This window comes from Quercus robur, chromosome 4 (genome assembly GCF_932294415.1).
Source record: "Quercus robur chromosome 4, dhQueRobu3.1, whole genome shotgun sequence".
NCBI classification, from domain to species: domain Eukaryota; kingdom Viridiplantae; phylum Streptophyta; class Magnoliopsida; order Fagales; family Fagaceae; genus Quercus; species Quercus robur.
Window position 1 is genome coordinate 16,232,757 of NC_065537.1, and position 27,700 is coordinate 16,260,456.

The window sequence follows — 27,700 nt, forward strand, 5'->3', positions numbered from 1 at the left end:
TTGTAAGGACATTCTGGTAATCAAATTAATCTTTCAATATAAATGTTTCATGGGGTTTGGCTTCTCTTTGTTACGGAAAAGGTAATAAAGCTACAATTGCTTTTACAAAAGTTATGCATAATTCAAATGGAATATATAAAACTAACCATGCATTTTTGTGACTAATGTGGTTGAAATCAAATCTCGTGATATCATTAATTATTTTAATTAAGATGATTTTTGTATAATAAATTAGGTGAGACTTACATTTTGTTGAATGGTACCTCCTTAATTAAATGTTGACATGAAAAATGCATAAATCTTGTTATTGAGATCCAAACTCATAATTGTACATGGATTCCAGTTAGTTCAATTGGTAAAGTCTATGATAATTGAAAAGAGATCTGAGGTTCAATACCTACCTATACAAAAAATTAATTGATATTTTGATCTGATGATAAAGAACTACCACATGTCCCCGCCCATTTTCCGTCCCTTTTCTATCCCATTACCATCCTTAATTGTGAGAGTTTTTTACACGGAATACTTTCTCCTAATTAATTGAATGACAATAAGACTCTTTCTTACTTTGTGTCCTCTATGCCATCATAGTCAGCCCTCATCATGACTTGACCTTTTAAAAACCTACTCCTACGACTCAGATCCTCATAATATATATATGTAAAAGCCAGAAGATTCTTTTCCATATTCGAAGTCTCATAAGGTTGTCTCCTACCAAGGAAGGTAAGAGATCGATCGTGATCTCGTGTGTGTGTGAGGAGAAGATGAGTAACCAAGGTACTAGTCAGCTGGAGGATGAAGTTGATCAATTGCCCGGATTTCGATTTCATCCGACAGATGAAGAACTCGTCGCGTTTTATCTTCGCCGGAAAGTTGACAAGAAAACAATCAGCATGGAGCTCATCAAACAGATTGATATCTACAAACACGATCCATGGGATCTTCCAAGTATGGGTTAATTAATTAGTTTTTAGTCTCTTAATCATTTCATCTCTTTTGTTTCTCCTTGAATATACTGCTTTTTGTCCTTGATAGAAAAAGAACTTATTCATAATAGATGTTTAAAAAGGTTACAGATTCAATACTTTCCGAAGAAATTTTTTCAAGCTAATATAATTTTCTTATATCTATGGTGCCTCGTTTTGAAAATGCTTTTTTTTTTTTGACTTTGTATTAATAGCTTTTATAACAAGTCCAGTCATCAAAGATTACCTTGAAATTTCCGATGATCATTTCTAGGGTTTATCTAAAATGAGAAACCTCCACCCCACAATTTTTTTGTAATTTTTTTATTCGTTTTTGGGCTGAAGTTATTCCAAAGGATAGATTTCTCCCCTTTTATATATATGCAATCATAATAAAGTAACTAAACTTTACATTAACTGAAACCCTCAATAATTTGATGTCCATTAAAAAATAAAGACTTTGAGCATGTTCTTCCTCTTTTTCTGATTCATTATTTATGTACTTTTGTATGCAAACCGCGCACTAGATTTAGATGTTATTGTTGCTTATGAGAAGAAAAGACTTAGTCTTGACAGCTTCTTGTTGTGCATATATAAGTGGTAAACAATCTAAAAGCCCTTTCTACCTTGCAACAGCCTTATGCAAAAAATAGGAGGAATTACGTTAATAATATTGAATAGCAAACATCTGTAATAGTTTTAAGTTTCCCAGGTGCAATTACCCCATAAATTGTTTTCTCCTCTTTTGCTGAATAGGGTATTACACTATAAAACTTCTACTATTAGTAAGTGCAACCCCAGTTTTATTATTTGACATTTCTCTCTCTCTTTCTCATTTGGTATGTAAATTTTTTTGCAGAAGCAAGTGGTAGCACTGTGAAAGACACAGAATGGTACTTCTTTTGCAGAAGAGGAAGAAAGTATAGGAACAGCATAAGACCCAACAGAGTCACAGGGTCTGGATTTTGGAAGGCAACCGGGATTGACAAACCAGTATACTCAATGGGAGGAGAAGGCCGCGATTGCATAGGACTCAAGAAGACATTGGTATACTACCGTGGAACTGCAGGGAAAGGCAGCAAAACTGATTGGATGATGCATGAATTTCGCCTTCCTGCACCCAGTGACACCAACACTAACACCAAGCTTGACAATGCTAAGAGTACTGCCCAAGAAGCTGTAAGAAAAACATAAATTGTGTAATCTAAATATTAAACCAGCTTTGTTATGCGTCAAACCCCCAACCCCACCCCCCCCCCCCCCCCCCCCAACACATCTCATTAGTTTAAGTTGCACCCATTATAATATGTTATATATTTAGATTTTTTTCAATTTAAAAATTTTGGTTATTTTATAAGGAAAAATTAAATGTGTAATAAGTTGTGATTGGTGGAGCATAAAATATATTATTTAATTAGATTTTGATAAAAATATTTTTATTCATTGTTATGCAAACATTTGGGCTTTGAGTTTGATTGATATAGAAAAGTGAGAATAAATGCACTTCTATGCATTTATAATATATTCCTTATAGACATTTTAATTTTTTGTTCTCAAAAAATTATTAAGTATTATAGTAAGTGGTACTCCCTCTCACATATTAATGATCATGAAGGGAATGTGCCGTCGTTATACTTAATATTGAATGTTTACTTGTATATCTACCAACATTTCATTTCATCCAAAATAAATATTATCTTTTAACTCTTCCCATGAGAAGTGCATAATAGAAATTTGTTTTAATTCACTCATGAAGAACTTCTTTTCTAGCCAAACTTGCATAACAGCCGATTGGAGTCTGATTGGAAAATATATGATGACTATCTGTAGAGGTCTTACTGTATAATTTCTGATGTATCTTCTTGTTTTCATGTGGCTACAGGAAATTTGGACTCTGTGTCGAATTTTCAAGCGAAACTTGTCGCATAGGAAGTACACACCAGACTGGAGAGAATTATCTACTAAACGCCATGCTGACACAAGATCTAAAGCATGCAGTGGAGAGAGCTCCAACAATCGAGAAAGTTATATTAACTTTGGTGCTCCATTCATATTTCAAAATGAGAATTATAATGAGATAAAGACTGTTAATCATATTAATAATGAGAGCAACCAGCTGCATGTAGGCCAGTTGAGCAGCTCGATAGCTCAACCTCCACCATCATCCTCCATAGCTCAACCTCCGTCATCATCCTCCATAACTAAACTTCCATCATCCTCCTCAAGCTTTCCAATTAATCCAGTACCAGATGCGAATGAGTTCTTCGCATATGAGAATTGGGATGAGCTCAGATCAGTTGTAGAGTTTGCTTATGATCCATCACTTATGTAAATATTTGTCTAATTATAGTCATGTCACATATGGATTGTACTAGTTATGCAGTGTTTTTTAAATCACTTTATTAACTTAATGCTTTGGAGTGGAAGAAGCTGATCTGCCATGGTGTTCATAAGTCCTGACTGAAGCTACAGACTCTATGTTTGCAATTCCATGGTCAAAAGTTCTATTCCTTAACAGGTGCAAGTTTTACTTAAAAGAAGTTAGAATTCTCTTTGACTTGATAAATATTATCTTATTATTGTCTCTGTATTCTCTTTTCAAGGTAAGCTTTATTTCCTTTGACCAAGAATCAACGTGGATTGGAACCATTTATATGATACTATCTACACTTTGCTTATATCTAAAAGAATCATTGGTACAATATTTTTGCTACCCCCATTGAATTTGAAGTAATGAATATACTTTATAATATATGTTGAAGATTTGTTTGCAGTTGTTTCATTTCATACCCGTACTCATTTTTTAGTGTGAAAATGATATGGCCCAGTGTAATGTATTATGATCTGTTTTGAATAATTAAATATTCAACTTTTTTTTGTGAAATTATTAATAAATTTTTTTAGTATTATATATTTGTGTATAGAAATAGGTGGACTTGCTTAATTTGTAGAATGAGGTTTTCATTGATCTTGTGTATATTCTTTATTTGACCATATTTATCAATGAGACAAAACTTAGGTACAGTATCTTAGGTATTATTCTTTTAAGTTCCCTTCTTAGGATTTAGCTATGTAATTACTTAACTAAAAAATACACTTCTATCTTATAAGAAAAATTTAAATGATAAAATCTTAAAAAGAGAACTTAAGGAACAGCATCTAAGTACTGTACATAAGTCTTGCTCTTATCAATAATATAGTCTATAGGTGAATGGTTGAACCACCAAGGAAGGAGGTGCAAATACTTTAATCTATTACGTATAAAAGACTAATCTTTCATAATTAATGCATAATAGTAATGATCAATCTTTCCATAATGAGATTTTGTATATGCTGTATATTTGCGGTAGTAACCTTATTGTGTCATTACTTGTTACTTTACAATAATTAAAGTGTATGCATACCTATAATAGAGGCGAAGAGGGAGGGGGTGGGGGCTAGAGGGGACCATGGCCGCCCTTGACCTTCTAAAAATCCATCCTCCCTCTTCTATTTTTAGTGAAAAATATAAATTTATAAATTATTAACACACTATATTTTTCTTCTAATTACTCTTACACCATCAGGAGTGGCTCGGCATAGGGTTCAAGGCGGTCATATAAAAATAATTTTTTTCCAAGTCAATGTGGTCCTATATAGAAAATTTTAAAAAATTTATGATTTTTAATCTTTAAAAAAAATTGTGACTGCCCTTAATTTTTTTTAGGCCCAACATAATTACACTTTGGAATTTGGACAAAGTTTGGCAATAAATTTTTTTTTTTTTTTTTTTTTTTTGGAGAAACAAACACACACACACACAAGGAAAAGAGAAATGAGTTTTAACACAAAGGTACACCACAAACTCTACTCAAAAGCCATGGTAACTTGATTGTAGACTAAGGCTACAACTCCACTCAATATTTTTTTATTGAATGTGAATTTTGACAAATTTATCATTGGATTATATTTTCTTCTTATATCTTTCATACTTACAAAATTTTAAGAAAATTAAAGATCAATGGCTATATCATCAAACAAATTTTAAAATTTCGAGTTTTTATAATCTAAAATTATACATAAAAAAATAAGTTTATAGATTGAATAGTAAATAACATCCGATTGATATAAAATTTGACATATGTTTTAAGAACATAAATTATATACAATACAATGGTTAGTATCCAAAATATGCAATCATATTTATTTGTTTAATGAGAGTTGTAGGTTTAAGCTACAACTAAGTTTATAGTTAAACTTTGGTCTCTTGACAATATATTAGATCCTTACAAACAAAAATAAAAAAGCCCCAAGAAAAAATTTATTTAACTAAAAATTTGAAAAATATAGCTTGCAACATTTTGATAATAAGGTTATCATACAATGATTTCAAAATTTTTATAAAAAATTTTCGTAAAAGAAAATTGTAAGATTTTATGTTTTTTTTTTTTTGGTCTATATATGAAAAAAATTCTTGAAGCCGCCATTGTACACCATAATAGTTAATTGAACCAAAAAATATTTAGAAGACATCCGAGAAATATATAAGTAAACCCTTTTAATAAAAACCTTCTTTATTTATTTATCTATTTATTTTTATAGAAAGTTAGAGATATGGATAGACAATTGGGTCAATATAAAAACAACCCCAAATTTTAAGGGTCAAAAGTATAGTTTAGATTTTTTTTTTTAATTTTATGCTTATGCTCTGTTTGTTTCAATGGAAGATCTAGAATAAAGATATTTTTCCGTATTTCTAGTGTTTGGTAACATTAGAAAAAATGAGTCAAAAGAAAATTATCTTTGATCAACAAAAAAACTATGGCTTATTTTTAGAAATTGTTTTCCACTAATTTTTTTGGAAAACAACTTTATCTCACAACAAGCTAAATAAGGGAAGTTTGAATTTTTTTTTCAACTCATTTAAGGTTGCTACCAAATATAAGAAGATGAGATAATTTTATATAAAATACTTTTTGAAAAATAATTCATTTTCTAGAAAATATTATCGTCAAAAAAAATAGACCGTTAAAGATTTTTGCTCAAATACAAATAATAAGGTCATATTGTAAACTTCAACTCTTTTTTTTTTTTTTTAAGAAGAATAAACTTCAACCTCTTAATTAGAGGTATTGTCAAGGTCCACTACCTATTTATGGTTGGTGATATACTCTCTAGTACTTTTAAGAGAGAGAGAGAGAGAAAGAAGGTTATTCTTAATCCTAATAAGTTAAGGAGAGCATCCTAATTGTTTGAGTGGTTCTTGAATAACATATACGTTTCAAAACTTTCTCACATCATACTTAATATAAATTTTTTTATTTAAAATTTTATTTCTTTATTTCTTAAAAAAACCAAGTTTAACTTCATTTCATGTTTTTTCATGATATATAGTTGTCAGTTCTTGTAATCTTTATATTTATTTCTCTTAAATTAATTTTTTAAAATACAATACCAACAGCTTTATAGTCCATGCAATGCACAATAAAATGTTAACATAAAATTTAGACACTTTATTCTGTTTCTCAAGTATGATGCATGCCCTTTTGGGCGTGCATTCCTCCCCAATAATAAACAAAAGACATGGGACTAGACTCTCAAATCCCCTTCACATTTGTCATTTTAATTCAATTTTTAACCTTAGCTTCATTTATGGCTTTTAGTCTTTATTTCAACTACATTAAAAATTGTACCCTTTAATTTACTAGTTTCTTTATCCTTGGCCAAAAGTACATTGTTGATCCTTTACGTTTCAAAATCATTTTAGCCCTTCAAATTGAATAATGTTTTTATATATTCGCTTTTTATGTTTCAATTTTTTCAATGTTTGATTCAGTTTTCTAATTAGGCCTGACCTCTTCATGAAAATAAAAAATTTTAAACTTAAATGATCAAAATGAAAATGATCCCAAACTTTCAAAACCAAAACTTAAATAAAAGAAAAAGAGAGAAAAAAAAGATCAGTACAACCCTCATGCACTGCACTGTCTACTTTGCTGTTCTTACCAGTGCAATAGTGCCGTTGGAAGTCAGACAGAAAAAGAACAACACAACGGCTAGACTCTCTCGAGTGCGTGAAAGGAAAAATTATAATAGAAAAAACTCAGTCTCTAGTGCATGTGCATTGAAAATCGTAGAGAGAGAGTCTCAAAGTACCATTTTTATCCACCAAATCCCAACATACAAAAAAACTATATAACCCATCAGCTTCAAGACCCACAAAGAAAACCCCACACCTCAGCTTTTATAAAAGAGAAAACTCAAGTCTCCGGGAGCATATATCTCTGCACCAAACTCATCCAAGGAAGGGCTGATTGGGTATTGTTAATGTATATTATGTTATGGGCTTTAGGCCCAATTAGGTTACTTGTATAGCACACTTGTACTTGTACTACATTCTACTTGTACTGCACACATATGCCTCCTATATAAAGACAGTGATGTATATTCTTTTATTTATGAAATACAATACAATTATTCTGTATTTCTAACATGGTATCAGAGCCACTGCTCTGATCCTTTGGTGTGCCGCTTTTAAGCAGTCTTGTCTTCTTGGGTGTCCTCTGTAGCCGTTTTTTTGTGAGCAGCACCGCTGCCTTCACCGCGACTCCAGTACATCAAAGACCACTGCCTTGCCGCCATCACTGCTTTCGCTTCTCCGATCAGACCATAGATAGCATCATTGGAAAGTAGTCTCTCCGATTTGCCGTTCTGTGAAAATTTCGTCTTCATCGGACCTCCCACGCGCCCCCACGCGCCGCCAGAATTCTCGGCGTCACAGCCACGCGCTGCCACGCGCCTCCACGCGCGGCCTGTCTCTGTCACGCGCTTCCACGCGCCGGATCTGTCCGCTGACGTCATCACCTGTGCCACGTCAGCCCTAGCTGCGTCAGCATCCACTGATCTGCTGACGTCATCGCCACGTCATCCTGTGACGTCATCTGCCGACCGTTGACCGTTGACTTTGACCAGGTTGACCGTTGACCGTTGACTTTTGACCAGAGTTGACTTTTTGCAGTCCGGGTCCTCCTTACCCAGTTTTTTGCGTAGATTTCATTTTTGCCCTCCATTTTTGCATATTTTGCTTCAAAATGAAGAATAAGGACAAGTCTTCTACCTCTTGCAACAATCGTCGCCGACAATCCAACAAACGTTTTTGCAATTTTTGCAAACGTTTTGGCCATAATATTGAGACTTGCTATCAACACAACAAATCAGCTGTTTCCATTTCTGCTGCTACTGTTGCTAACACTGAGAGTGTCCAACCTATGGCTCCCGTCTCTGCAAAGTCTCAGTCTTCTGGATCCACTTTCACCATTTCCAGAGATGACCTTATAAATATCATCGCCAATGTCATTCGTACGGTTGGTAATGCATCTTATTCCTCTTCTCTCTCAGCTTTATTTGGTATGTCTCCTACCTCTTGGCTTATGGATTCTGCTTGTTGCAATCACATGACACCTCACTCGTCCTTATTTTCTGACCTTAAACCTGCACCGCACCCTCTTAATATTCGCACAGCAAATGGTTCCACAATGTCTGGTCATAATATAGGTTCCGTTGTGACCTCCAATCTCTCGGTTCCTGGAGTCTTTAATATTCCTGACCTTTCTTATAATTTATTTTCTGTTGGACAATTAGCTGAGTTGGGTTATCGCATTATCTTTGATTATTCTGGGTGTATTGTGCAGGATCCGAGGACGGGACAGGAGCTTGGGACTGGTCCCAGAGTTGGGCGTATGTTTCCCGTGGACAACCTTCGTCTTCCACTTATTGCTCCTGTTTCTGTTGCTGCAGCTGCTACAGCTTCTTCAATTCCTTCCCTTGCACTTTGGCATGCTCGACTTGGTCATGCATCCTCCTCTCGGGTACAACAATTAGCTTCTAGAGGTTTGTTAGGTTCAGTGTCTACAAAAAATTTTGATTGTGTTTCGTGCCAATTAGGAAAACAACCAGCTTTGCCCTTCAATACTAGTGAATCAATATCCACTGATATCTTTGACCTTATTCATTCTGATGTTTGGGGCCCTTCTTCTGTCTCTAGTATTGGTGGGTCTCGATATGTTGTTGTCTTTGTTGATGATTACTCTCGCTATAACTGGATTTTTAATATGAAACATCGTTCTGAATTATTGCAAGTATATTCTAATTTTGCAAAAATGGTTGAAACTCAATTTTCCAAACGCATCAAAATTTTTCGATCTGATAATGCTCTTGAATATACTCAATATGCTTTCCAAGCTGTTTTGCATTCTTATGGCACTGTTCATCAACTAACTTGTCCAGGTACCTCTCAGCAAAATGGTAGAGCCGAACGGAAACTTCGTCATATTCTTGACACTGTTCGTGCTCTTCTTCTCTCTGCCAAAGTTCCTGCTCCTTTTTGGGGCGAAGCTGCTCTTCATGCTGTTCATACTATTAATCGCATTCCGAGTCCGGTTATCCAAAATCAAACTCCATATGAGCGCCTTTTTGGGTCATCTCCAGACTATCACCACCTTCGCTCCTTTGGTTCTGCTTGTTTCGTTCTTCTTCAGCCACATGAGCATAACAAACTTGAGCCTCGGTCAAGGCTTTGTTGTTTTCTTGGCTATGGCGAAACTCAAAAGGGGTATCGGTGTTATGACCCTGTCTCTCATCGTCTTCGTGTTTCCCGCAATGTTGTCTTTTGGGAACATCGCCTCTTTGTCGAGCTCTCTCACTTTCGTGCCTCCCTATCTTCCTCCTCTGTTTTAGATCTTTTTCCAGATGAGGAACATATTCTTTCTGTAGCTGCTCCTGATCCTCCTGTAGTTGCTCCTGATTCTCTTGTAGACTTCTCTGTCCAACCACCAGATATCACTGATCCCTTTCCTAGTTCACCCTTTAATGAACAGGTGGAAGATGAACAGGTTGAAGACGAGCTACCCAACCCCAACCCTGAGCTTGGGTCCCCTGCTCCTGCTCCGCCTGAAGATCTTGCACAAGACATTCCACCTCGTCACTCAACTCGAGTAAGATCTATTCCTACACATTTACTTGACTATCATTGTTACACTGCTCTTGCTACATTACATGAGCCTCACACCTATCGTGAGGCTTCCACTGACCCTTTATGGCAGATTGCAATGAAAGAGGAACTTGATGCATTATCTAAAAACCATACTTGGGATTTGGTGACACTCCCTCCCGGGAAATCTGTGGTTGGTTGTAAGTGGATCTACAAGATTAAGACTCGCTCTGATGGGTCCATTGAGCGCTACAAAGCTCGTCTTGTTGCAAAAGGTTTTACACAGGAGTATGGGATTGATTATGAAGAGACCTTTGCTCCGGTTGCTCGTATCTCATCTGTCCGTGCCCTCTTAGCTGTTGCTGCTGCCCGTAAATGGGATCTTTTTCAGATGGATGTCAAAAATGCATTCCTTAATGGGGATTTACATGAAGAAGTTTATATGCAACCTCCTCCTGGTCTCTCTGTTGACTCAAATAAGGTTTGTTACCTTCGACGTGCACTTTATGGCCTTAAACAAGCTCCACGAGCTTGGTTTGCCAAATTCAGCTCTACCATCTCTCATTTGGGTTACATGGCCAGTCATTATGATTCTGCCTTATTTCTTCGTCGCACTGACAAAGGCACTATTTTACTTCTCCTGTATGTGGATGATATGATCATAACTGGTGATGACCTCAGTGGCATTCAAGAACTTAAGAATTTTCTCAGTCAGCAATTTGAGATGAAAGATCTTGGACATCTCAGCTACTTCTTGGGTCTTGAAATCACTCATTCTACTGATGGACTTTATTTTACTCAAGCTAAATATGCTTCTGAACTCTTGTCTCGAGCTGGACTCACTGATAGCAAGACTGTTGACACTCCAGTTGAGCTTAATGCGCATCTGACTCCCTCAGGGGGGAAACCATTGTCTAATCCCTCTCTTTACAGACGATTGGTTGGCAGCCTAGTTTATCTCACAGTTACTCGTCCAGACATCTCCTATGCTGTTCATCAGGTGAGCCAGTATCTGTCTGCTCCACGATCAACTCACTATGCTGCTGTTCTGCGCATTCTTCGATACTTGAAGGGCACCCTCTTTCATGGCCTTTTCTACTCAGCTCAGTCTCCTCTTGTACTCCGTGCATTCTCTGATGCTGATTGGGCAGGAGATCCTACTGATCGCAGGTCTACTACAGGTTACTGTTTTCTCCTTGGTTCTTCTTTGATTTCTTGGCGAAGTAAGAAACAAACTTTTGTGGCCCGCTCCAATACTGAAGCAGAGTATCGTGCTCTTGCTGATACCACATCTGAGCTCCTTTGGTTACGATGGCTCCTTAAGGATTTGGGTGTGTCCACCTCCTCTGCTACTCCCCTTTATTGTGACAACCAGAGTGCCATTCATATTGCTCATAATGATGTCTTTCATGAACGGACTAAACACATCGAGATTGATTGTCATTTTATCCGTTATCATCTTGTCCATGGTGCTCTTAAGCTTTTCTCCGTCTCCTCCAAAGATCAACTTGCCGATATCTTCACCAAGTCACTTCCTAAGGGACGCACTCGTGATTTGGTTGACAATCTCAAGTTGGTCTCACATCCACCTTGAGTTTGAGGGGGGCTGTTAATGTATATTATGTTATGGGCTTTAGGCCCAATTAGGTTACTTGTATAGCACACTTGTACTTGTACTACATTCTACTTGTACTGCACACATATGCCTCCTATATAAAGGCAGTGATGTATATTCTTTTATTTATGAAATACAATACAATTATTCTGTATTTCTAACAGGTATATTTATAAACTCTCACAAATCTATCTTAATTCATTTCTAATTTATCGGTTGATTCTTGGATTGAAATGGCTAATTAAAGATCGAAACTTTACGTTGATAAATAATAATAATAATAATAATAAAAGGTCCCCATGCCCATGGGTTAAACTTGGGGTGCCTCTATTCTATAAACATAAATATTAGGTTTTAAAGAGAGGTTAAAACTTGTTGCTCACACAGTTTCACAATATGTACATACATACATGCAAAAAACAATTGAAAACCAATTCATGATTATAGTAGTTTTTTGCGCGTGTATATGGACGTATGTGAAATTGTGTGTAATTAACACTCCCCTTAAAAGAAAATGATCTATAAATAATAATAATAATTTAAAGAAAAATGATGGACTTTTTGTCCATTGCAAATGTGAGCCTTACGTTTAATCCCCCAAGAGTTCAAGTGGGCCTTTAGGCTAGCCATATATGTTGTATAAGTTGTTTTGATCCACTTCCATATTCAACCGGCCTCCATGTTTTGCAAAGAAAAATGTTCCATCTTTTCTCACTTGGACCAAAACTAATTAAGTTAATGGACTTGGGATGATCCAATTTTTTTTTAGAGCATTTTTTATTACACAGCAAACACTGCCCCATTAATATTACACACAAATACACACATTTCAGTTTTTGAATTAAAATCATGACTTGTAGTCACGATTTCAATTCAAAAATAATTTCTATATTGTGTGTGTATGTAAGAAACATCCCTTTAAAAAATAAGCTCATCTATTATTGCTTGAATTGCTGCATGATTTAGTTTTAAGCCACTATGCCTTAAAAACCATTACTTTGTTGAATCGTTGTGATAAATTTGAATAATTATTACGTGGGTGCTTTTTATCTCACGGTGTAACTCAACCATTGAACTCATCCTCAGTGGAATACAAACAAATATTCTTATCCATTGAGTCAACTAAATAATAAAGGGTTTTCGTTCTTACTTTAATTTCCCTGTAAGAAAATATATAAAATAAGTAGTGATTCCCAAATTTAAAAATTTAAAAATTAAAAAAAAAAAAAAAAAAAAAAACCTCATGATTCCTAACAATTACTTCAAAACCTTTAGGGGTGTTTGGTACATGCACTTAAAAATATGTGTTTTGTTATTTGAAAACATGTGTGAAAATAAGTGTGGGTGAAAAAGTGTGTAAAAATGCGTGTGATTTAATTTGAAAACTGAAAACATGTGTTTGAAATTATATACCAAACAGCCCCTTATTTTCTAAAACCCTTCAATTTTAATTAACTAGATTAGAGAGATTACTACGTACCCTTAGCACGTACCCTTAGCATGATGGTCATTCACTCCATAAATGTAAGTACTTTGTGAAGTGTGGGGGGTAAGGGACGGGGTTCAAGTTTTCAGGAGGAAACATTACACATATATAACTTAGATTAAGATAGAGTAAATTTTCTATCTTGGATCAACAAAAAGAAAAAACTAGATTAGAGAGAGAGAGAGAGAGAGTTTTAACAAAAAAATAAATTAAAAGAATATAGGAATTTGATTCTCAATTAAAAAAAAAAATACATGTAATCACAATAACGGGTTTTTTAGTTTAAAAAAAGATAGTTGAGCATCTCTAGTAGCTTCTCCAAATTTTTGTATTGTTTGGAGAGTAAACAATTACATTTAACTTTGGAAAATTTTTTGTTGCATAATGGGTTATGTGGCAGTAAAAACAAAGTAGCATATGTCTAAGGGTCAATGTGCAATGCACATAATCGTATATGCAACTAAACTTTTCCCTACCTTTTACCTACATACTTTTTCAAATACATTTTCCAGCAAATTCTTTATCATTTCTCTATTTCATTTAAATATTATTTCTTCATTCTTTTTTTATTCTTTCTTTAATCTTTTTTTATTCTTTTTTTAATCTTTCTTTATTCTTCATCTATTCATTCTCAACGACTGTATTTTTTAAATCTCATAATGACAACATTCTCAAAATTTCCAATAGTCATATTTCTCAAAAGCCTTTTATTTTATTTAAAGGGTCATATTTTTCAAATAGTCATGTTTAACATCAATCATATTTTTCAAATGATCATACATTTTCAGTATAAATAAGATTGATGTCACCCTAAAACTAAACAACATCTATGAAATTAATTGATATATATATATATATATATATAATCTTCTATTGGAAAGTTTGAATGACAATAGCATCAAATCTCTATCAACTACTTGCAATAATAAAAATGTTGTAATACATCAAATAATAGTAGATAACAACTACTATCATTAGTCAGTGAGATCACATTGCAGCCAAAAAGAAAAAAAAGAAAAAGAAAAAAGTTACCCCATATATTCTAGCCAATTTGATAACATTGCAACAAAACAAGTTTAAAGTGTTCTTCTAATAATACAAAATAAAAGAACCCTATGTCAAGCTAATTCCTTCACTTTTCAAGGATTTCCTTTTGACGTTGATGAATATATCTTTGTTGCATTAGAGGCAACACTGTTGCATCCATTATCATAATATCTTTCTTCCTTCATCTATTCCAATCTCAATGTTTTCATTTCCATATCCCCTTTCATTTTTTCCATTTCCAATTCCATTTTCGTTTTCATCTGTGCCGTTGTAAGTTTTTTATCCTCAAGATGAATTCGTGTCATCTCTTCCTTATGGACTGCAAGACGACCTTTCTCAATAGTGGCTATTTTCATCTCATTTATGTCTCTTCTTTCTTCCATCATGACATTTAATAAGTCTTCCATATTTGAAGTTGTACCTTCTTTTCTCTTTTGTTTCTTCAATCGTTCTTTTTCAGCCTTCTTGTCTAGTGGTCTTTCCAATACATTGGGAACATGTGGGATATCTTCATCCTTTAAATTTATTGGCTTTAGATTAGAAGATGAAGATGTTTTCTAAAATCTCCCTATTTTTGGTCTGTGCTCTTGAATAGTACGTAACCATTTTGGTGAGTGTTTCAAAAGATTCCAACAATGTTCATATGGAAATGTGGAACCATGGAATACTTTATACTGTTGTCTTACCTTATTAAGCTGAAAAATTAACAAATATAATATAATTAATATCTTGAAATAGTTAGAACAAATTATCAAACCAACACAAATTTCTTTGTAAGATATACCTTGTCTTCCTTAGTCAAACAACTTTAATTTGTTGAATTAATTTGTGACAAATACCCATAAAACTTATTGGTGCATTGTTGAATTGTGTAGTGGGCCTTTTTGGTTATATTGGGCTAGGCTGCCTCCTGCGATACTGGGTCCAAATATTCTGAGTAAGGGAATTGAAACTGGTCCAACTGCAACTCAATTTGGTCCGGCTTATGCACAAACTATGTTTCGTTCGCCAAGAGCACACTTACAGCAAGCAGAGTAATTTTAGATGAGTCATGGCAGGCAGATATGATAATAATAAAACAAAATAAAGTACTTTGACTTTTTAATTAAAGTGAATAGATAATCCCTAATCAAGAAAAGATAATCACAGTTTAACAACAATTACTTATATAAAGAAAGCAAGGGAAATAAGTGGGTAGTATATGGGTTAATCAAAAGAAGAAAAAAATCAGATAAATCTGATTTGCAAGACCAAAACCAGAGAGGGAAGGACGTCTCTTTTCAACGTGAATAATCCCTTAGGGAAATCCTGCCTTGGAAATTAATCACTTTGAGGGAAACAGACCTGAATGGTTGGTGCACAAGAGAATTCTTTGTTTCTGGCAAAGATCAAGACTTTGAGAGGGAGAGAGGGAATCAACCTATTGGTGCATGCCTGTTGCTCTAACTCTTTATCTTTTTCTTTCCTTCTCTTCTAATATTCCTCTTTCTTATCTTTTTTTTTTCTTCTTCTCTTTTTCTCAATACTTGTTTTCTATTCCTCGTTTTTTTTCAAGTTCCTATCCTGTGGTCCTGGTTTCCTGTACACGGCAAGGGCCTCTTTTTATAGTGCCTGCCGTGACCAGGTTTTACTATTTTAGCCCTTAATCACCTTTGTCTGGTTTGGGTGTACTTGCCGACCACCACTGGTCCGTCTGTATGTCACTCCCCATCACTAGACAAAGAAAAACTATTTTGTTTGTTTGTCTGCCGTGGCACCCTTCCCTGTTATGGTGTGGGTGCCTTCTCTCTCCCTATCCCTCATGGCATGCATCTAGTGGTTTCAACTTAGCTTTGTTTCTTTTGGGTGGTATGTCATCCTAGTAGGACACTTCCCCCAAAAGAGCCCAGACAGGAATCTCAGAATAGGTTTTTCCCCTCTTCCCACCGCCAAACCATGCCCTCTTACCTCTGACCCATAATCTCACCGTGTCCTGTATTGGCTGGATACAGGTTGGTGATGTCTGGCCTTGTGCGTGCCTCTCTTCCATGTATGCCCAAAATATGTCTACTGCTCATGCGTTCACCGTGGTTGGCCTGCACAGTCTGCCGTCCGTTTTTTTACTAGTTTCTAGTTTCCCTTTGTTTTATGGCTTGCCCTACTTAGGGGTTGGGCCTTGCTTGACAATGGGCTTTGCCTTTCTTCAGCCCACCCTTTTTTCTGCTACCATCTCTTGCCATACCACTCTATTATTTCTGCTGCGAAATTGTTTGCCCCAATCCTGCTGGGCCTCTTTGGGCCTGCCGTTTATTCTTTTCCCAATAGCCTAGTATGGCCATTGGTTCTTTTATTACATCACTGGCGGGCTCCTATGTCCCATTTGTTTTCTCTTGGGCGTCCCTGGCCCATTTGCTTTCCTTGGGCTTCCTTGGCCATTTTCTTAACTTTGCATTCCCATGGGCTTTTATTGAGTTCTTTAGGCTTCCCCAGCCCAATTACATTATCCCTCATCCTTGGAGCTCATAGGCTTGCTAGCAACCTCTTACTTTCTTTGCTTTCATTACTTTGGGCTTGCCGTGGCCCATTCTCACTTTTCCACAACATATACTACCCATGGTTTGCTTTTTTTCTCTCTTTTCGGGCTCCTTTAAGCCCATTTGCCTTCTCAAGGCCCATTTGTTTATCTCATGGGCTTGTGATCCATTATTCCTACTGCTTGGGCTTAATGAGTTTTTTATCCATTTACCAATTATTTTTTGTCCACGTTGCTGGGCTTCTCCTTTCCACTTGGACTTCCAAAATGGCCATCAACAAATTGTTGACCACCAATTCATTAGAGAAGTCCGAGTATGCGTAGACTCAAAGGTTTTCTACTTGGGATAGTACTCCGAAATTCTATTCCACTAAGTTTTTTTTTTTTTTTTTTTTGGTTAGTACTTTGCACTACATCTTGATTAACATTGAGAAATGCAAACACAAGAAGATTGTCTTCTTGGATGGAGAAGTTGGCACCACGTTGTGTTTTCTTAACCGTGGATTCAACCTGGGGTGGAGACATTTGGCTGAATACTTGAGCTTGTGTAACATTATCTTCACCACTTATATGTGAAAATCTTATCATATATTCATTATAAGGATCTTTTAAAAGATTAGTGAAAATTATGTCTCCAGAATATGCAGTTCCATCCTTGGTACACCTATTTTAATATTTCAAAGCAAAATAGTAGCTCATTAGCAACAAGAATGACAACACATATTATGCAGTGTTAACAATCCTTATGTTGGAACAAGTAATGCAAACCTTGAGAAAGCAACCATGATGCGTACATCGCACAAATATAATACTAGTTTCTTAAAAAGATTTACTCAACTAAGAAAAGTTTAATTTAAAACTAAAATGGAGACAATAAACTTTAGAAATAGTCTAAACCCATAGGTAATTCACAAGTAGGCCATAATATTACTAACAATCATTTAGAATATTTAAAATCACAAAATATGCAAGTCAATAACTACATTAAACAAAACATATTTTCCCATTAACATGTAATCAGGAGAGCATATACCACCCAAAAAAAAAAATTTTATCTATCTCTATAGTCACCCTTGTACTGCCTCTGCCAGTTCCAGTTCATTTTGTTTTACTTAGTAATCTTGGGCTTCCTTGAGTGAACTTGGACTAAAAGTTTAGATAATACAAAATGATCTTAATAGTTAACACAATTCTTAAAAAGAATGTAAATGATGCATATTAGTGTATAAAACATAAACTACATTGCCTATATGATATGTTTGTCCTTAAGAAATCCAACTTTTCATCCTAACAATTGATTAGCTTAAAACTCCTAAAGAAAATTAGCCTACTAGCACTATTTTAATGAGCAACATCCTCTATTTAGTATCTCTCTCTCTCTCTCTCTCTATTACCTGGGGTAATAAAATCTATCTTATGCAATCTCTCTGTCTATAACTAGAAGATCTCTGTGAAGTTTCCTACCTGACCAAGGTTTTGAAAATGTTCTCAATTCCATCTTGCTTTGAAGACAAATCTAACGGTCTCAAAAATCAAGAAAGATTTAAAGTAACACAATCCATTTGATTTCTTACTATCTTACTCTATTGATTAGCCAAGTTTATAATTCATACACATTCAGGATGCATAGACATTTGGCAGCCACACAGTTTGATAAAACACAATGTACACATCAAAGAAGAAGCGAATTAAAATTCATTAATCCAGTGTACAATGATTCACATATTGAAATCAATATATATACATATATATATATATATATATATAATCTAATCTAATCTAATCTATATATATATATATATATAAAACCGAAGCTTTTGAAACTCCCACAATTTTCCACGTCAGCACAATATTTAAATTAAATTACAATTTTCCACATCAGCATAATATTTAAATTAAATTAAATTTTCCACCTCATCACTGTTTTCCTTTTCCAATGCAAATTAGACTTCTAGCCAAATAAGGACACTCTCCCACCGCCTCTACTCTCTCCTATTTAAGAATTGCTTGCGTAGAAAACCTAAGCCCCAAAAACTTATTTTTGCCGTAACACAATTTTCTCCTTAAAACTTATTTTTCTTCAAGATTTTTTTTGAGGGCGGCTCATGCTTCACAATTCACATATTCCACTTATGTATTGGACTCCTCTCCTTCTTCGGTCAATGCATCAAGATTAGGGTTATTTGATTTGTTCAATAAAAATTATAGATTTGTTGCTTTTTCTTATAAGTTTGTCAATTGTTGTTTTGTTTATTTAATTGCTGGGCCTGAATTTTTTAATTAAATCTTCAAATTTTTATTGAACAAATCAAATAACCCTAACCTTGATGCATTGACCGAAGAAGGAGAGGAGTCCAATACATAAGTGGAAAAGCTATAATCATGGATTCCCTTCTTTCTATTGTATTTCTCTATTGCGTAATTTTATATATATATATATATATATTGTTTTATTTCAACACTTTTGAAGCTTTGAATCTTCTGCTTTTTTTAAAAAAAAAAATTTTGGCCCTTTGGAAGTTTTAACATCATAACTTTTGGGTTTTATTTTTTCTATTATCAGAAATTATCTAGAAAATTTCAATGAATATCCATGGATTATTCTTTTTGAGGGTAACCCATCTTTATCTTATATTTCTATTCCTAACTTTTTTTTCCTATATTTTTTCTTTAATTGTCCGTGTTTACATCTTTTTTGTTTTTCTTATTTTTTCTTTAATTGTCCGTGTTTATGTCTCTTTTTGTGTGAGTATGTGTCATCATATCTGGGTACTTAGGCAAAATCTATAAAGACTAAAAATGCTTTTTTTTTTTTTTTTGGTAATGAATCCTGTGTTTTTCATGACTTTAGTGAGTCATATTCTTAATGATCGAAATGATTTTGTTTGACGTGGATTTTGTTCATATTGGTTTCAAAGTTTATTTCTTGGCTTATGTTATATATTGTAATATATTTATTCATCAAACTGTTTAGTTGAGTTTGTTTTCGAAATTGTTTTCAGTGTTGGACATTTTCTTGAAGCATGTTGGTATCATATATTAAAATACTGTTAAGTTGATAATAATAATAATAATATAGTTTAATAAATGTCTGAAACGTATAGCTGTTAACAAATGTTTTAGCTATATGATTTTATTTTACAAATTCAATTTTGGTGTTGTAGTAAAATAAACAAAGATTAAATTATATATTATACTCAATACATTTCCCGTGCATCGCACCCGTGTATCGCACAGATTAGCGACTAGTACTATATATAATAGCAAAAGCCTTTAAAGGGGTGCTGCCACGTTAGGAAAAATGATCCCTTAAAATGCTGCCACGTTTATGTTAAAAAGCAATAAATTACATTGTCTGACAATACTATAGCACCGTTTAAAAACCACACTATATAAATAAAAAAGTCAACCGGTTAAAATACGATTTACATGGAGATAGAAATAGAGAGAGGGGATGAGGGCGGGGACACGGAGAAAGAAACAGAGAAAGAGGCACAGTTCCTAAGGCATCAAGAGAAAGAGAGTTCATTGTGCGTTACAATCAAAAGGGAAAGATAGTAGAGTTCGTCGGAACCATTCACCGAACAGCAAAAACAATCCCCTTCACTCCATATTCGGAAGGTACGCATTGAATTTTTCTGGAACTTCTTACCGGCGAAGAGAGAAATATCTAAGGCTGGCCACCACCATCAGTTTCCCCATCACCGTCCGATCCTTGCCAGATTTAGACCACCAGATCGCCAGAACCAACATCGTCAATGGTACATTTTTTTTCTCAATTTTGTGGGTTTGGGTATAAAACGTTACTTTTAATTGAGTTTTTTTGTTGGGTAGGTTTAGATTTGATTTGTTTTTGTTTTGGGTTTTTGGATTCTCTATCAAAATGTTTGTTTTCTCAATTTTAGATATTTGCTTTTGTTTGTTTTTTTAGATTACAGAAATCACTAAAAATATTGATTTAGTTTGGGTACTCCTGTTTCTAATCTTAACGAAATCGTTGGGATTAAATAAGTATAGGATTGAATGTTGCATTGATATTTATTTTAGGTTTTTTTGCTGTATACCCATAACCAGTAAAGTTTTTGTTTTTTGTTTTTTTTTTTTTTTCCTTCTCTTTTTCAAATTTGGGGATTAAATATGATTTAGGTTTGAATTTTTTGGTTGGATTGCTTTAGATTTAGTTATTTGAGTTAAAAACTTAAAATGCAATTGAAACTCGAAAGGCTTGAGATACAGAGATAGGAGAGACAGAGTTCGTAGGGCACCAAGAGATAAATATTTAAGGCCGGTCATAACCATCCGTTCCCTTGCCAGACTTAGGCCACCAGAACCACAATCACAAAGAGAAACTGTTTGAGAGAGACTCAAAGTTCTAAGGAAAAAAAAGTTCTAATTCTTATTTTTCAGATTTGTATATTCATTTTTTTTTGTTAATGCTATTGTTTAAATAATGTGGTAAGTCCATCCAAACCTGATCTCCTCCTTTTCTTTTATCAAATTTCTATTTTTTTTCTTTTCAATTTCCCGTAATTTTCATTTACTCCTCATTCTGTCACGAAAGGGGAGAAGAATTTAGAAATTTCTCTGCAAGCATTGCAAATGATTGATATTCAAGACTCACCAAATTTGGGGAACTGCAGTTTTTTTGGTATCTCCTTTCCTGTCAATAAAAAATGGCCCAAGAGAAGATTACCCATTTTCCAATAATACAGAAACAAAGTGGTAAGTTTATCTCCTACTCTTCCTCTTCTCTTATAGATTACTCTTTTTCTCTATTTTTGAAACCCATATTCCAAAGGGTCTGCTATTTCTTTCCCAGTATAAACCCGTATAATTCACAAATTTTTCAGAAGATGGATGATCATGAAAGTGAGTAAATAATAGAAATTCAAGAATCAACAGTATTAAAATGGTTCGCAAAATATAAGATACTTCCAGCTAGAACTAATCAATGCAACAACCATAGGAATTTAAAAGGTGTTCTTTATTGGTCGTGTCATCGCATGCTTAGTATTTTAAAATTTTTAATCCACTGGTAGCTTCTGATTTGGCATAGGATTCTTCTGCATTGTCAAGGATACTTGGACACAACCTGTATTTGGGGTCTATTCTTCTTATAGTGACCTAAGCCAGTCTTCAATCAGCCAAAACTTTGAAACAAACACATTCTTAGTTGGTGGCTTCATATTTTGTGGATCTTAAAGATTTGGTCGAGTGGTGGGTTAACTTTTATCTCTCCTAAAGAGCTATTTCCTGGCAGCAAAAGAAGAGGTCCAGGTCCTTCCTAACAACATGCTCTTTGGTGGTACTTAAGTGTAAGGTTTGTCAAAGTGGTCGAGAATTTTTTTAAAGTTATTTCCATAATCTCACTTTAATAGCAACAACTGGATAAATCTTATTTCTTGCTGCCTGAGTGGTTAACAATTGCACATGGCCCAAATGGGTGTTAATTTGAATGCTATGTGATTAGAGTTCATTAAAATTTATAGTTATGACAACTGGAAAAGTTAAGGAAGTATTCAATTTGACTCAGGAGTATACTAGAGTGAGATGACAAGACAAAAGGGTGCTGAACAACCTTGAGAAAACATGTAAGAATCTACAACCTATTAATATTTTTTGTAAGATCTACTTTCGACGGGTTTAAAAATCTGCACCTATTACAAAGAATACAATTTTTGTCTGGTGTAAAATCAATATTTTTCATTAACGCTATGTTAGATACCTACTTGATTCTTTTTTTGTTCTTGATTTAGTTTTGGTTGATTGGATGAGGTTTGATCCTTCAGTAATTTCAGATTTTGTTTGTTCATTTCTCCAATGCATTTTACTCAATGATTATTTCTGTGTGAAAGAAACCTCTTTTGTAAATAGATCAACTGTTTCTCTGATGTCATATGGCAATTTGCTATTTTTTTGGAACCTGTTTTGTGGTGGTTGAGTTTTGGAGTTGGTTAGCTAAATCTTATTTGCTAATACAATGTCAGTTGTGCCTTTTCTCTGCATGTAATTTGGTCTTTGCATTATGTGGGAGGCATGTCTTTATATAAAAGAAGCTAGATTACTTATGAAACCAATGCTTTCTCAACGTCCTAATTTTTCACAAAGTCTGTCAGTGTCACATGAAAATTATAAGCACTGCAACATTGCTATTTTTTTCCCCTAATGACCAAAAGTGAAGTGCAAATTCAGTGTGCAAAAAAAGGGAAAAATCATAACCAGCCTGGGATTCTGCTTTCAGAGATTTAAAGTCAGTTTGGTGTGATCCTCAATAGTCAAGTACTCTTTGTAAGCCTTTTGTTATTTTGCTATTGAATTGTTAACATTCTAATGTAGGTTTAGACAAATGGCTATCTACTTAAGTTGGTCTCAAAGCTTAAGCAAACAATGATTTTATCTGCATTTGCATCCCTTAATGATAATTTGAAGAACAACATGAATTTCCTAAACAAGTGTAGAAAGATCACATGCTAGATAGAACTAGACAGAAGGTATACCAGTTGCGAGGAACTTTAGTCATTTTATATTCTTCAATAGATGGGGAAATTCAAACATTGCAACTGTGTACTAGAGATTGAGAAAGAGTGGCAACAGGAGAACTTACAAATTGTGATTTAAGGTTTTAAACTTACCTTATCTGATTTAATATAATTCCACCTGTTTTTTAAAAGAATTGAATCAATAAAACTTTCAGAAATTGTTGTTTCCTTTGAGACACGAGTTTAATAATATGAACAATTTTGAAGAAACCTTTACTCTTTTGCTATGGAATTGTTGTTTTAAATTTTAATACATTATCCTTTCTTATTTATCCATTTTTATGAATTTAGTTTCTTGCTCTTTTCATGTTTGGTGCATCTTAATTTGTTATAATATTTTTCTGTCTTGGAGAGTTAGTCATGTTATTCAAGTGTGTTCCACTACAGTCACTACGTACTTCCTCATGTTTGTAAGATTTCAACTTTGTCCTTATTATATGTATTTTAAAATTTTATGAATTGACATTTAATGTGATTTTTCTCTTTAGTTAAATATGGATGATAGAAAAAGTTTAAGCAAACGTGAAGATGGGAGACATACTTAGGTTTATGGTGGCCGATTGTTTCAACAATTGCATGTTGGTGCACATACAAGTATAAAAGAAAATTGACTTATGCGGGTGAGGTGTAACCAATGTATATTACAAAGGTGATTGCAGGTATTTTAAATTAATTATTGTTACTTTTTTTTTCCTTTATGATTTATATGTATAAATATAACCAAGCTAATATATTACATTCACTTTTTATGTGTATAACTATAACAAAGCCATCTTAGAATATTTATCATATCATGTAATTTGTTTTTCTTATTTATTGGATTTTCCTTGGTCAAGATTGAACTTGCATTATGTAAGCTTTTCTAGGTTTAGGAATATTTTTTATATTGGCTGATGATATTTTTGATATGTTTAGCCGATGAAGAAATTACGAGATTAAACGCAATGTTCAAAGGCATGATTGTTGACAACTTTGGGCTTACAAGATTTAGAGATGAAGCATGAAGTCATTAATTATTATTTTTGGATAAGTGCATTTCTTTATTTCTATTACTTATATGTATTGTTGTACTATGCATTTTGTATTATTTAAACTAACAACAAAACACACTTACTGATTTCTTTATAAACTGTATACTATAATGCATTCGTTGAATATTATAAATGTTATTTTGAACTTTGAATATGATGCAAGAAATCTACTTGAGAAAAATAGTTTGTTTCCATTGCTTTCAGTTTTTCATTTTGTTTGTGATTTAAGGTTATAGTAACAACCGATGCTTTGTGATTTTTTAACAGTTTCGAAATTGAAGAGAGAAACAAATTAGAGAAAAAGATGTAATTCTGGATCTAAGTCTATCCAAGTTGCATGGGCAAATATATCTGATGTATAGATATAGATTCCTAGTTTATTGTAGAGAAGATTGATACAATTTATATTTACTATGATTGATTGAATCATTTTCATTTAATATCTATTGATTGTAATTATTAAAAAACATTGTCCAAGACACTATGGGCCTGTTTGGTACATCAACTTAAATGCTTGTTTTCAGTTTTTAAACAACATTACATGTATTTTCACACACTTTTTCACCTACACATATTTCCAAAAAAATGAAAACTGTTATTTAAACATACGTATCAAATGGGCCCTACGTGTATACTACCCTGTTTCTTAAATTATTCTCAACTGAATATCCCTACCAAAAAAGCATGTAGTAGTATTGCTATATATTCGGTTAGTACTCAATCATGTTATGATTTCAGAATCATAACTTTTTCACCTACACATATTTCCAAAAAAAATGAAAACTGTTATTTAAACATACATATCAAATGGGCCCTACGTGTATACTACCCTGTTTCTTAAATTATTCTAAACTGAATATCCCTACCAAAAAAGCTTGTAGTAGTATTGCTATATATTCGGTTAGTAGTCAATCATGTTATGATTTCAGAATCATAATTGGATTGGTCGAAGAAAGAATCATCATTCAATTGTGTTTTTTTTTTTTGGATATCTTTGTGTGTGTGTATATATAAATATATAAAAGTATTATTTGTGTGGTGTTTTCGTAAATAACTTTTAAGTTGATTGTCTTAAAATGATCCCACGCTTTGTGCGGGTTAAATGCTAGTTTATATAAAAGCAGAAACCTTATGCGAGAGCGTATGAGGTCTTGTCAAGTGGCATTCTAATTTTGCATTTAGCCTTTTTTACATCTTTCATTAAAAAAATTTTACTGTTACCCAAAATTCACATTAACTTATTTTACTGTTATCTCATTAATATCTCATTAATTGCCTAAGTTTATACCACACATTTTTCTATTCTTCATGTCTTTTAGCATGCCTACTGTTTTAGTATAAAAAAAAAAAAACAAAAAATAAAATAAAATAAGTAAGGACCAATAGTAATAACTAATCTAATAAGGCCATGGAGAGAGATAGAGAGACACAAAAATGTTGTGGATTGTTAAATAAAATGTACTATTTTACTATATATTACCAAAATGAAAGACCTGACATTCTCAAAAAAAATAAATAAATAAATAAAAGACCTGAGACTAATAAAACATTTGAAAGAAAGAGAGAGATATTTGAAAGGTCATCACCTCTGTTATATTGGCCTCCCACTATCATCAAGATGCCAAAACCCCTACAGGTAATTTTTTTTCTTTTTTCTTTTTAAATTAAGGGCTTAAATATGATTTAGGTTTAGATCATTTGGTTGGATAGTTTTTGTTTTGGGTATATAAGTAGAGAGAATATTTAGTACACAATGTAAAGTCATATTCTACCATGATTTACTTTTAAATCATCTATAAGACACATGCATACACACTTGGGCTTACTTTCATTTCATGGTATGAAATGTGTGAACACGACACAAATTAATTGATTTTCATGGTCCAGTTACTCTTTTGCATTTATTTTTGGTTTCATGATTTTTTTTAAAAAATAATAATAATCTTACCTTAAGAAGACTACAAATATGCAGTGAAGCTATTAAACTAATTTTTAATATCTCAAAATGTACATATTTCTTTACTTTAATTTAGTTTATTTTTTCTTTATAATATATGTACAACATTATCCAAAATTGTCTTATACTATAAAATATTATAAAATTATCCGTGCATCGTATGAGCAATTTACTAGTTGTATTAGTGACAAATGAATAGCCACCATCCCATTGTAATGTTTGCAAGCCAATAAAGCCTCTACACGTTAACTACTCCCAACTTTGAAGAGGGTCTCTCATATATTTTTTCCACATTAACAATTCAATTGCTTTGAATATGTTTTTTTTTTTTTTTTTTTTTCCAAATAATTGTCAAACAACCACTGAGTTTAGAATCAAACTAAACTAAATAACAAATCCTAAATCCTCCCTAAAGCTGACTACACATCAATACTAAACACCAGAAAAATGCTTCATTTTCTACTTACCCAAAAGCCCTTCACTAGCCATTAATAACCATCTTTAAAGCAACCAAAGAAATAAAAAAACAAAACCAAATCCCAGCAACCATAAAACCCAAAAAAAAAATCCCTTCTTTTCCACTCACCAAAAATCCCATCACAACAAAAAAACAATAGTCAGAAGAAACTTCAACAAACAAGAGTAACAGCAGCAAAGAATAACCTAACCCCATTTTTCTAAACTCGAAAATAACCAATTAGAAATATGATTTCAAATTATTGAAATTGCATACCAATTTGATTTCAGCTTTTGTGAGAGAAATCTGTAATTGTTTTTGTGAAAGAGAGATATCTATCATTTGAGAGAGAAGAATTCTTTCTTTGAGCCGATGTTCTCACAAGTGTTGGAATTTGAGAAGAAATCAAGAAGAATCTAAGAAGAAATTGAGAGGTAAAGGCCCTTTCATCTGTTCCATGAGAAGAAATGGAGAGAGATTGTGAGTTGCTAGAAGAAATGGAGAAAAGAAGAGAGAGAAAGAATTGATATAAAAATGAGTTGCCGAAATTTTTTAATAGAAGATATTCAGCTGCTAATCTACAGTAGCCCATTAGGGTTCAACAGTTACTATACATGAGCAAAAAAATTTTAAGGTTTAGAGCATATCCAATAGGCTCTCTAAAGCCAATTTTGAAGAGCCAACACACAAAAAACACACTCCAATAGCTTCTGATGCAGCGTAGGCGTGTAGAAGCAGAATCTAAAACACACAAATACTACAACTCTTCCACTAAACCTAAGTTCTACAAGAACACTAGGCTAATAGGCACAGTAATAGAGAAAACCTCTCTAGCAAACTTTTATTCAAAACACACATAACATAAATAATCTCTCTATAAAGAGTATTTATAGGAATAGAATTTCTCCTACTCCTTTTAAGAAAAGAAATAATAAATCTACTTCTACTTGAGAAAGGAAAAACAATTTAACTAGGAAAAGAAAAACAATTAAAATCCCAATTCAACTAGGAAAAGGATTTTAATTCAAAGTACTAGTGTAAATAAATCCTAATTCAAATAGGAAAAGGAAAACAATAAAAACTATTTGTTTCTTCATAACGTGATTTGCATCATTCTCCCTGG

The 27,700-nt window shown here is 33.5% G+C and overlaps 1 protein-coding gene and 1 long non-coding RNA gene across 8 annotated transcripts; both read left to right on the plus strand.

Moving 5' to 3' along the window:
- The first annotated feature begins 655 nt into the window (after positions 1-655).
- Positions 656-3,678, plus strand: LOC126720690 (transcription factor JUNGBRUNNEN 1). Its single transcript, XM_050423442.1, has 3 exons — positions 656-948; positions 1,825-2,144; positions 2,848-3,678. Exons 1-3 carry the CDS (start codon positions 765-767, stop codon positions 3,295-3,297), a joined length of 954 nt encoding a protein of 317 aa, XP_050279399.1. The 5' UTR covers positions 656-764; the 3' UTR covers positions 3,298-3,678.
- Positions 3,679-19,967: 16,289 nt separating this feature from the next.
- On the plus strand, positions 19,968-24,803 carry LOC126720691 (uncharacterized). Of its 7 annotated transcripts, none has more exons than XR_007653609.1 (3): positions 19,981-20,354; positions 21,234-23,791; positions 24,431-24,803. It is a non-coding gene; the product is annotated as an uncharacterized LOC126720691 (long non-coding RNA). The 7 variants fall into 7 exon arrangements; XR_007653603.1 differs by lacking the exon at positions 24,431-24,803 and adding an exon at positions 24,048-24,357 and having other exon boundaries at positions 19,982-20,354; XR_007653605.1 differs by lacking the exon at positions 24,431-24,803 and having other exon boundaries at positions 19,986-20,354; positions 21,234-22,184; positions 23,621-24,357.
- The last annotated feature ends 2,897 nt before the right edge of the window (positions 24,804-27,700 follow it).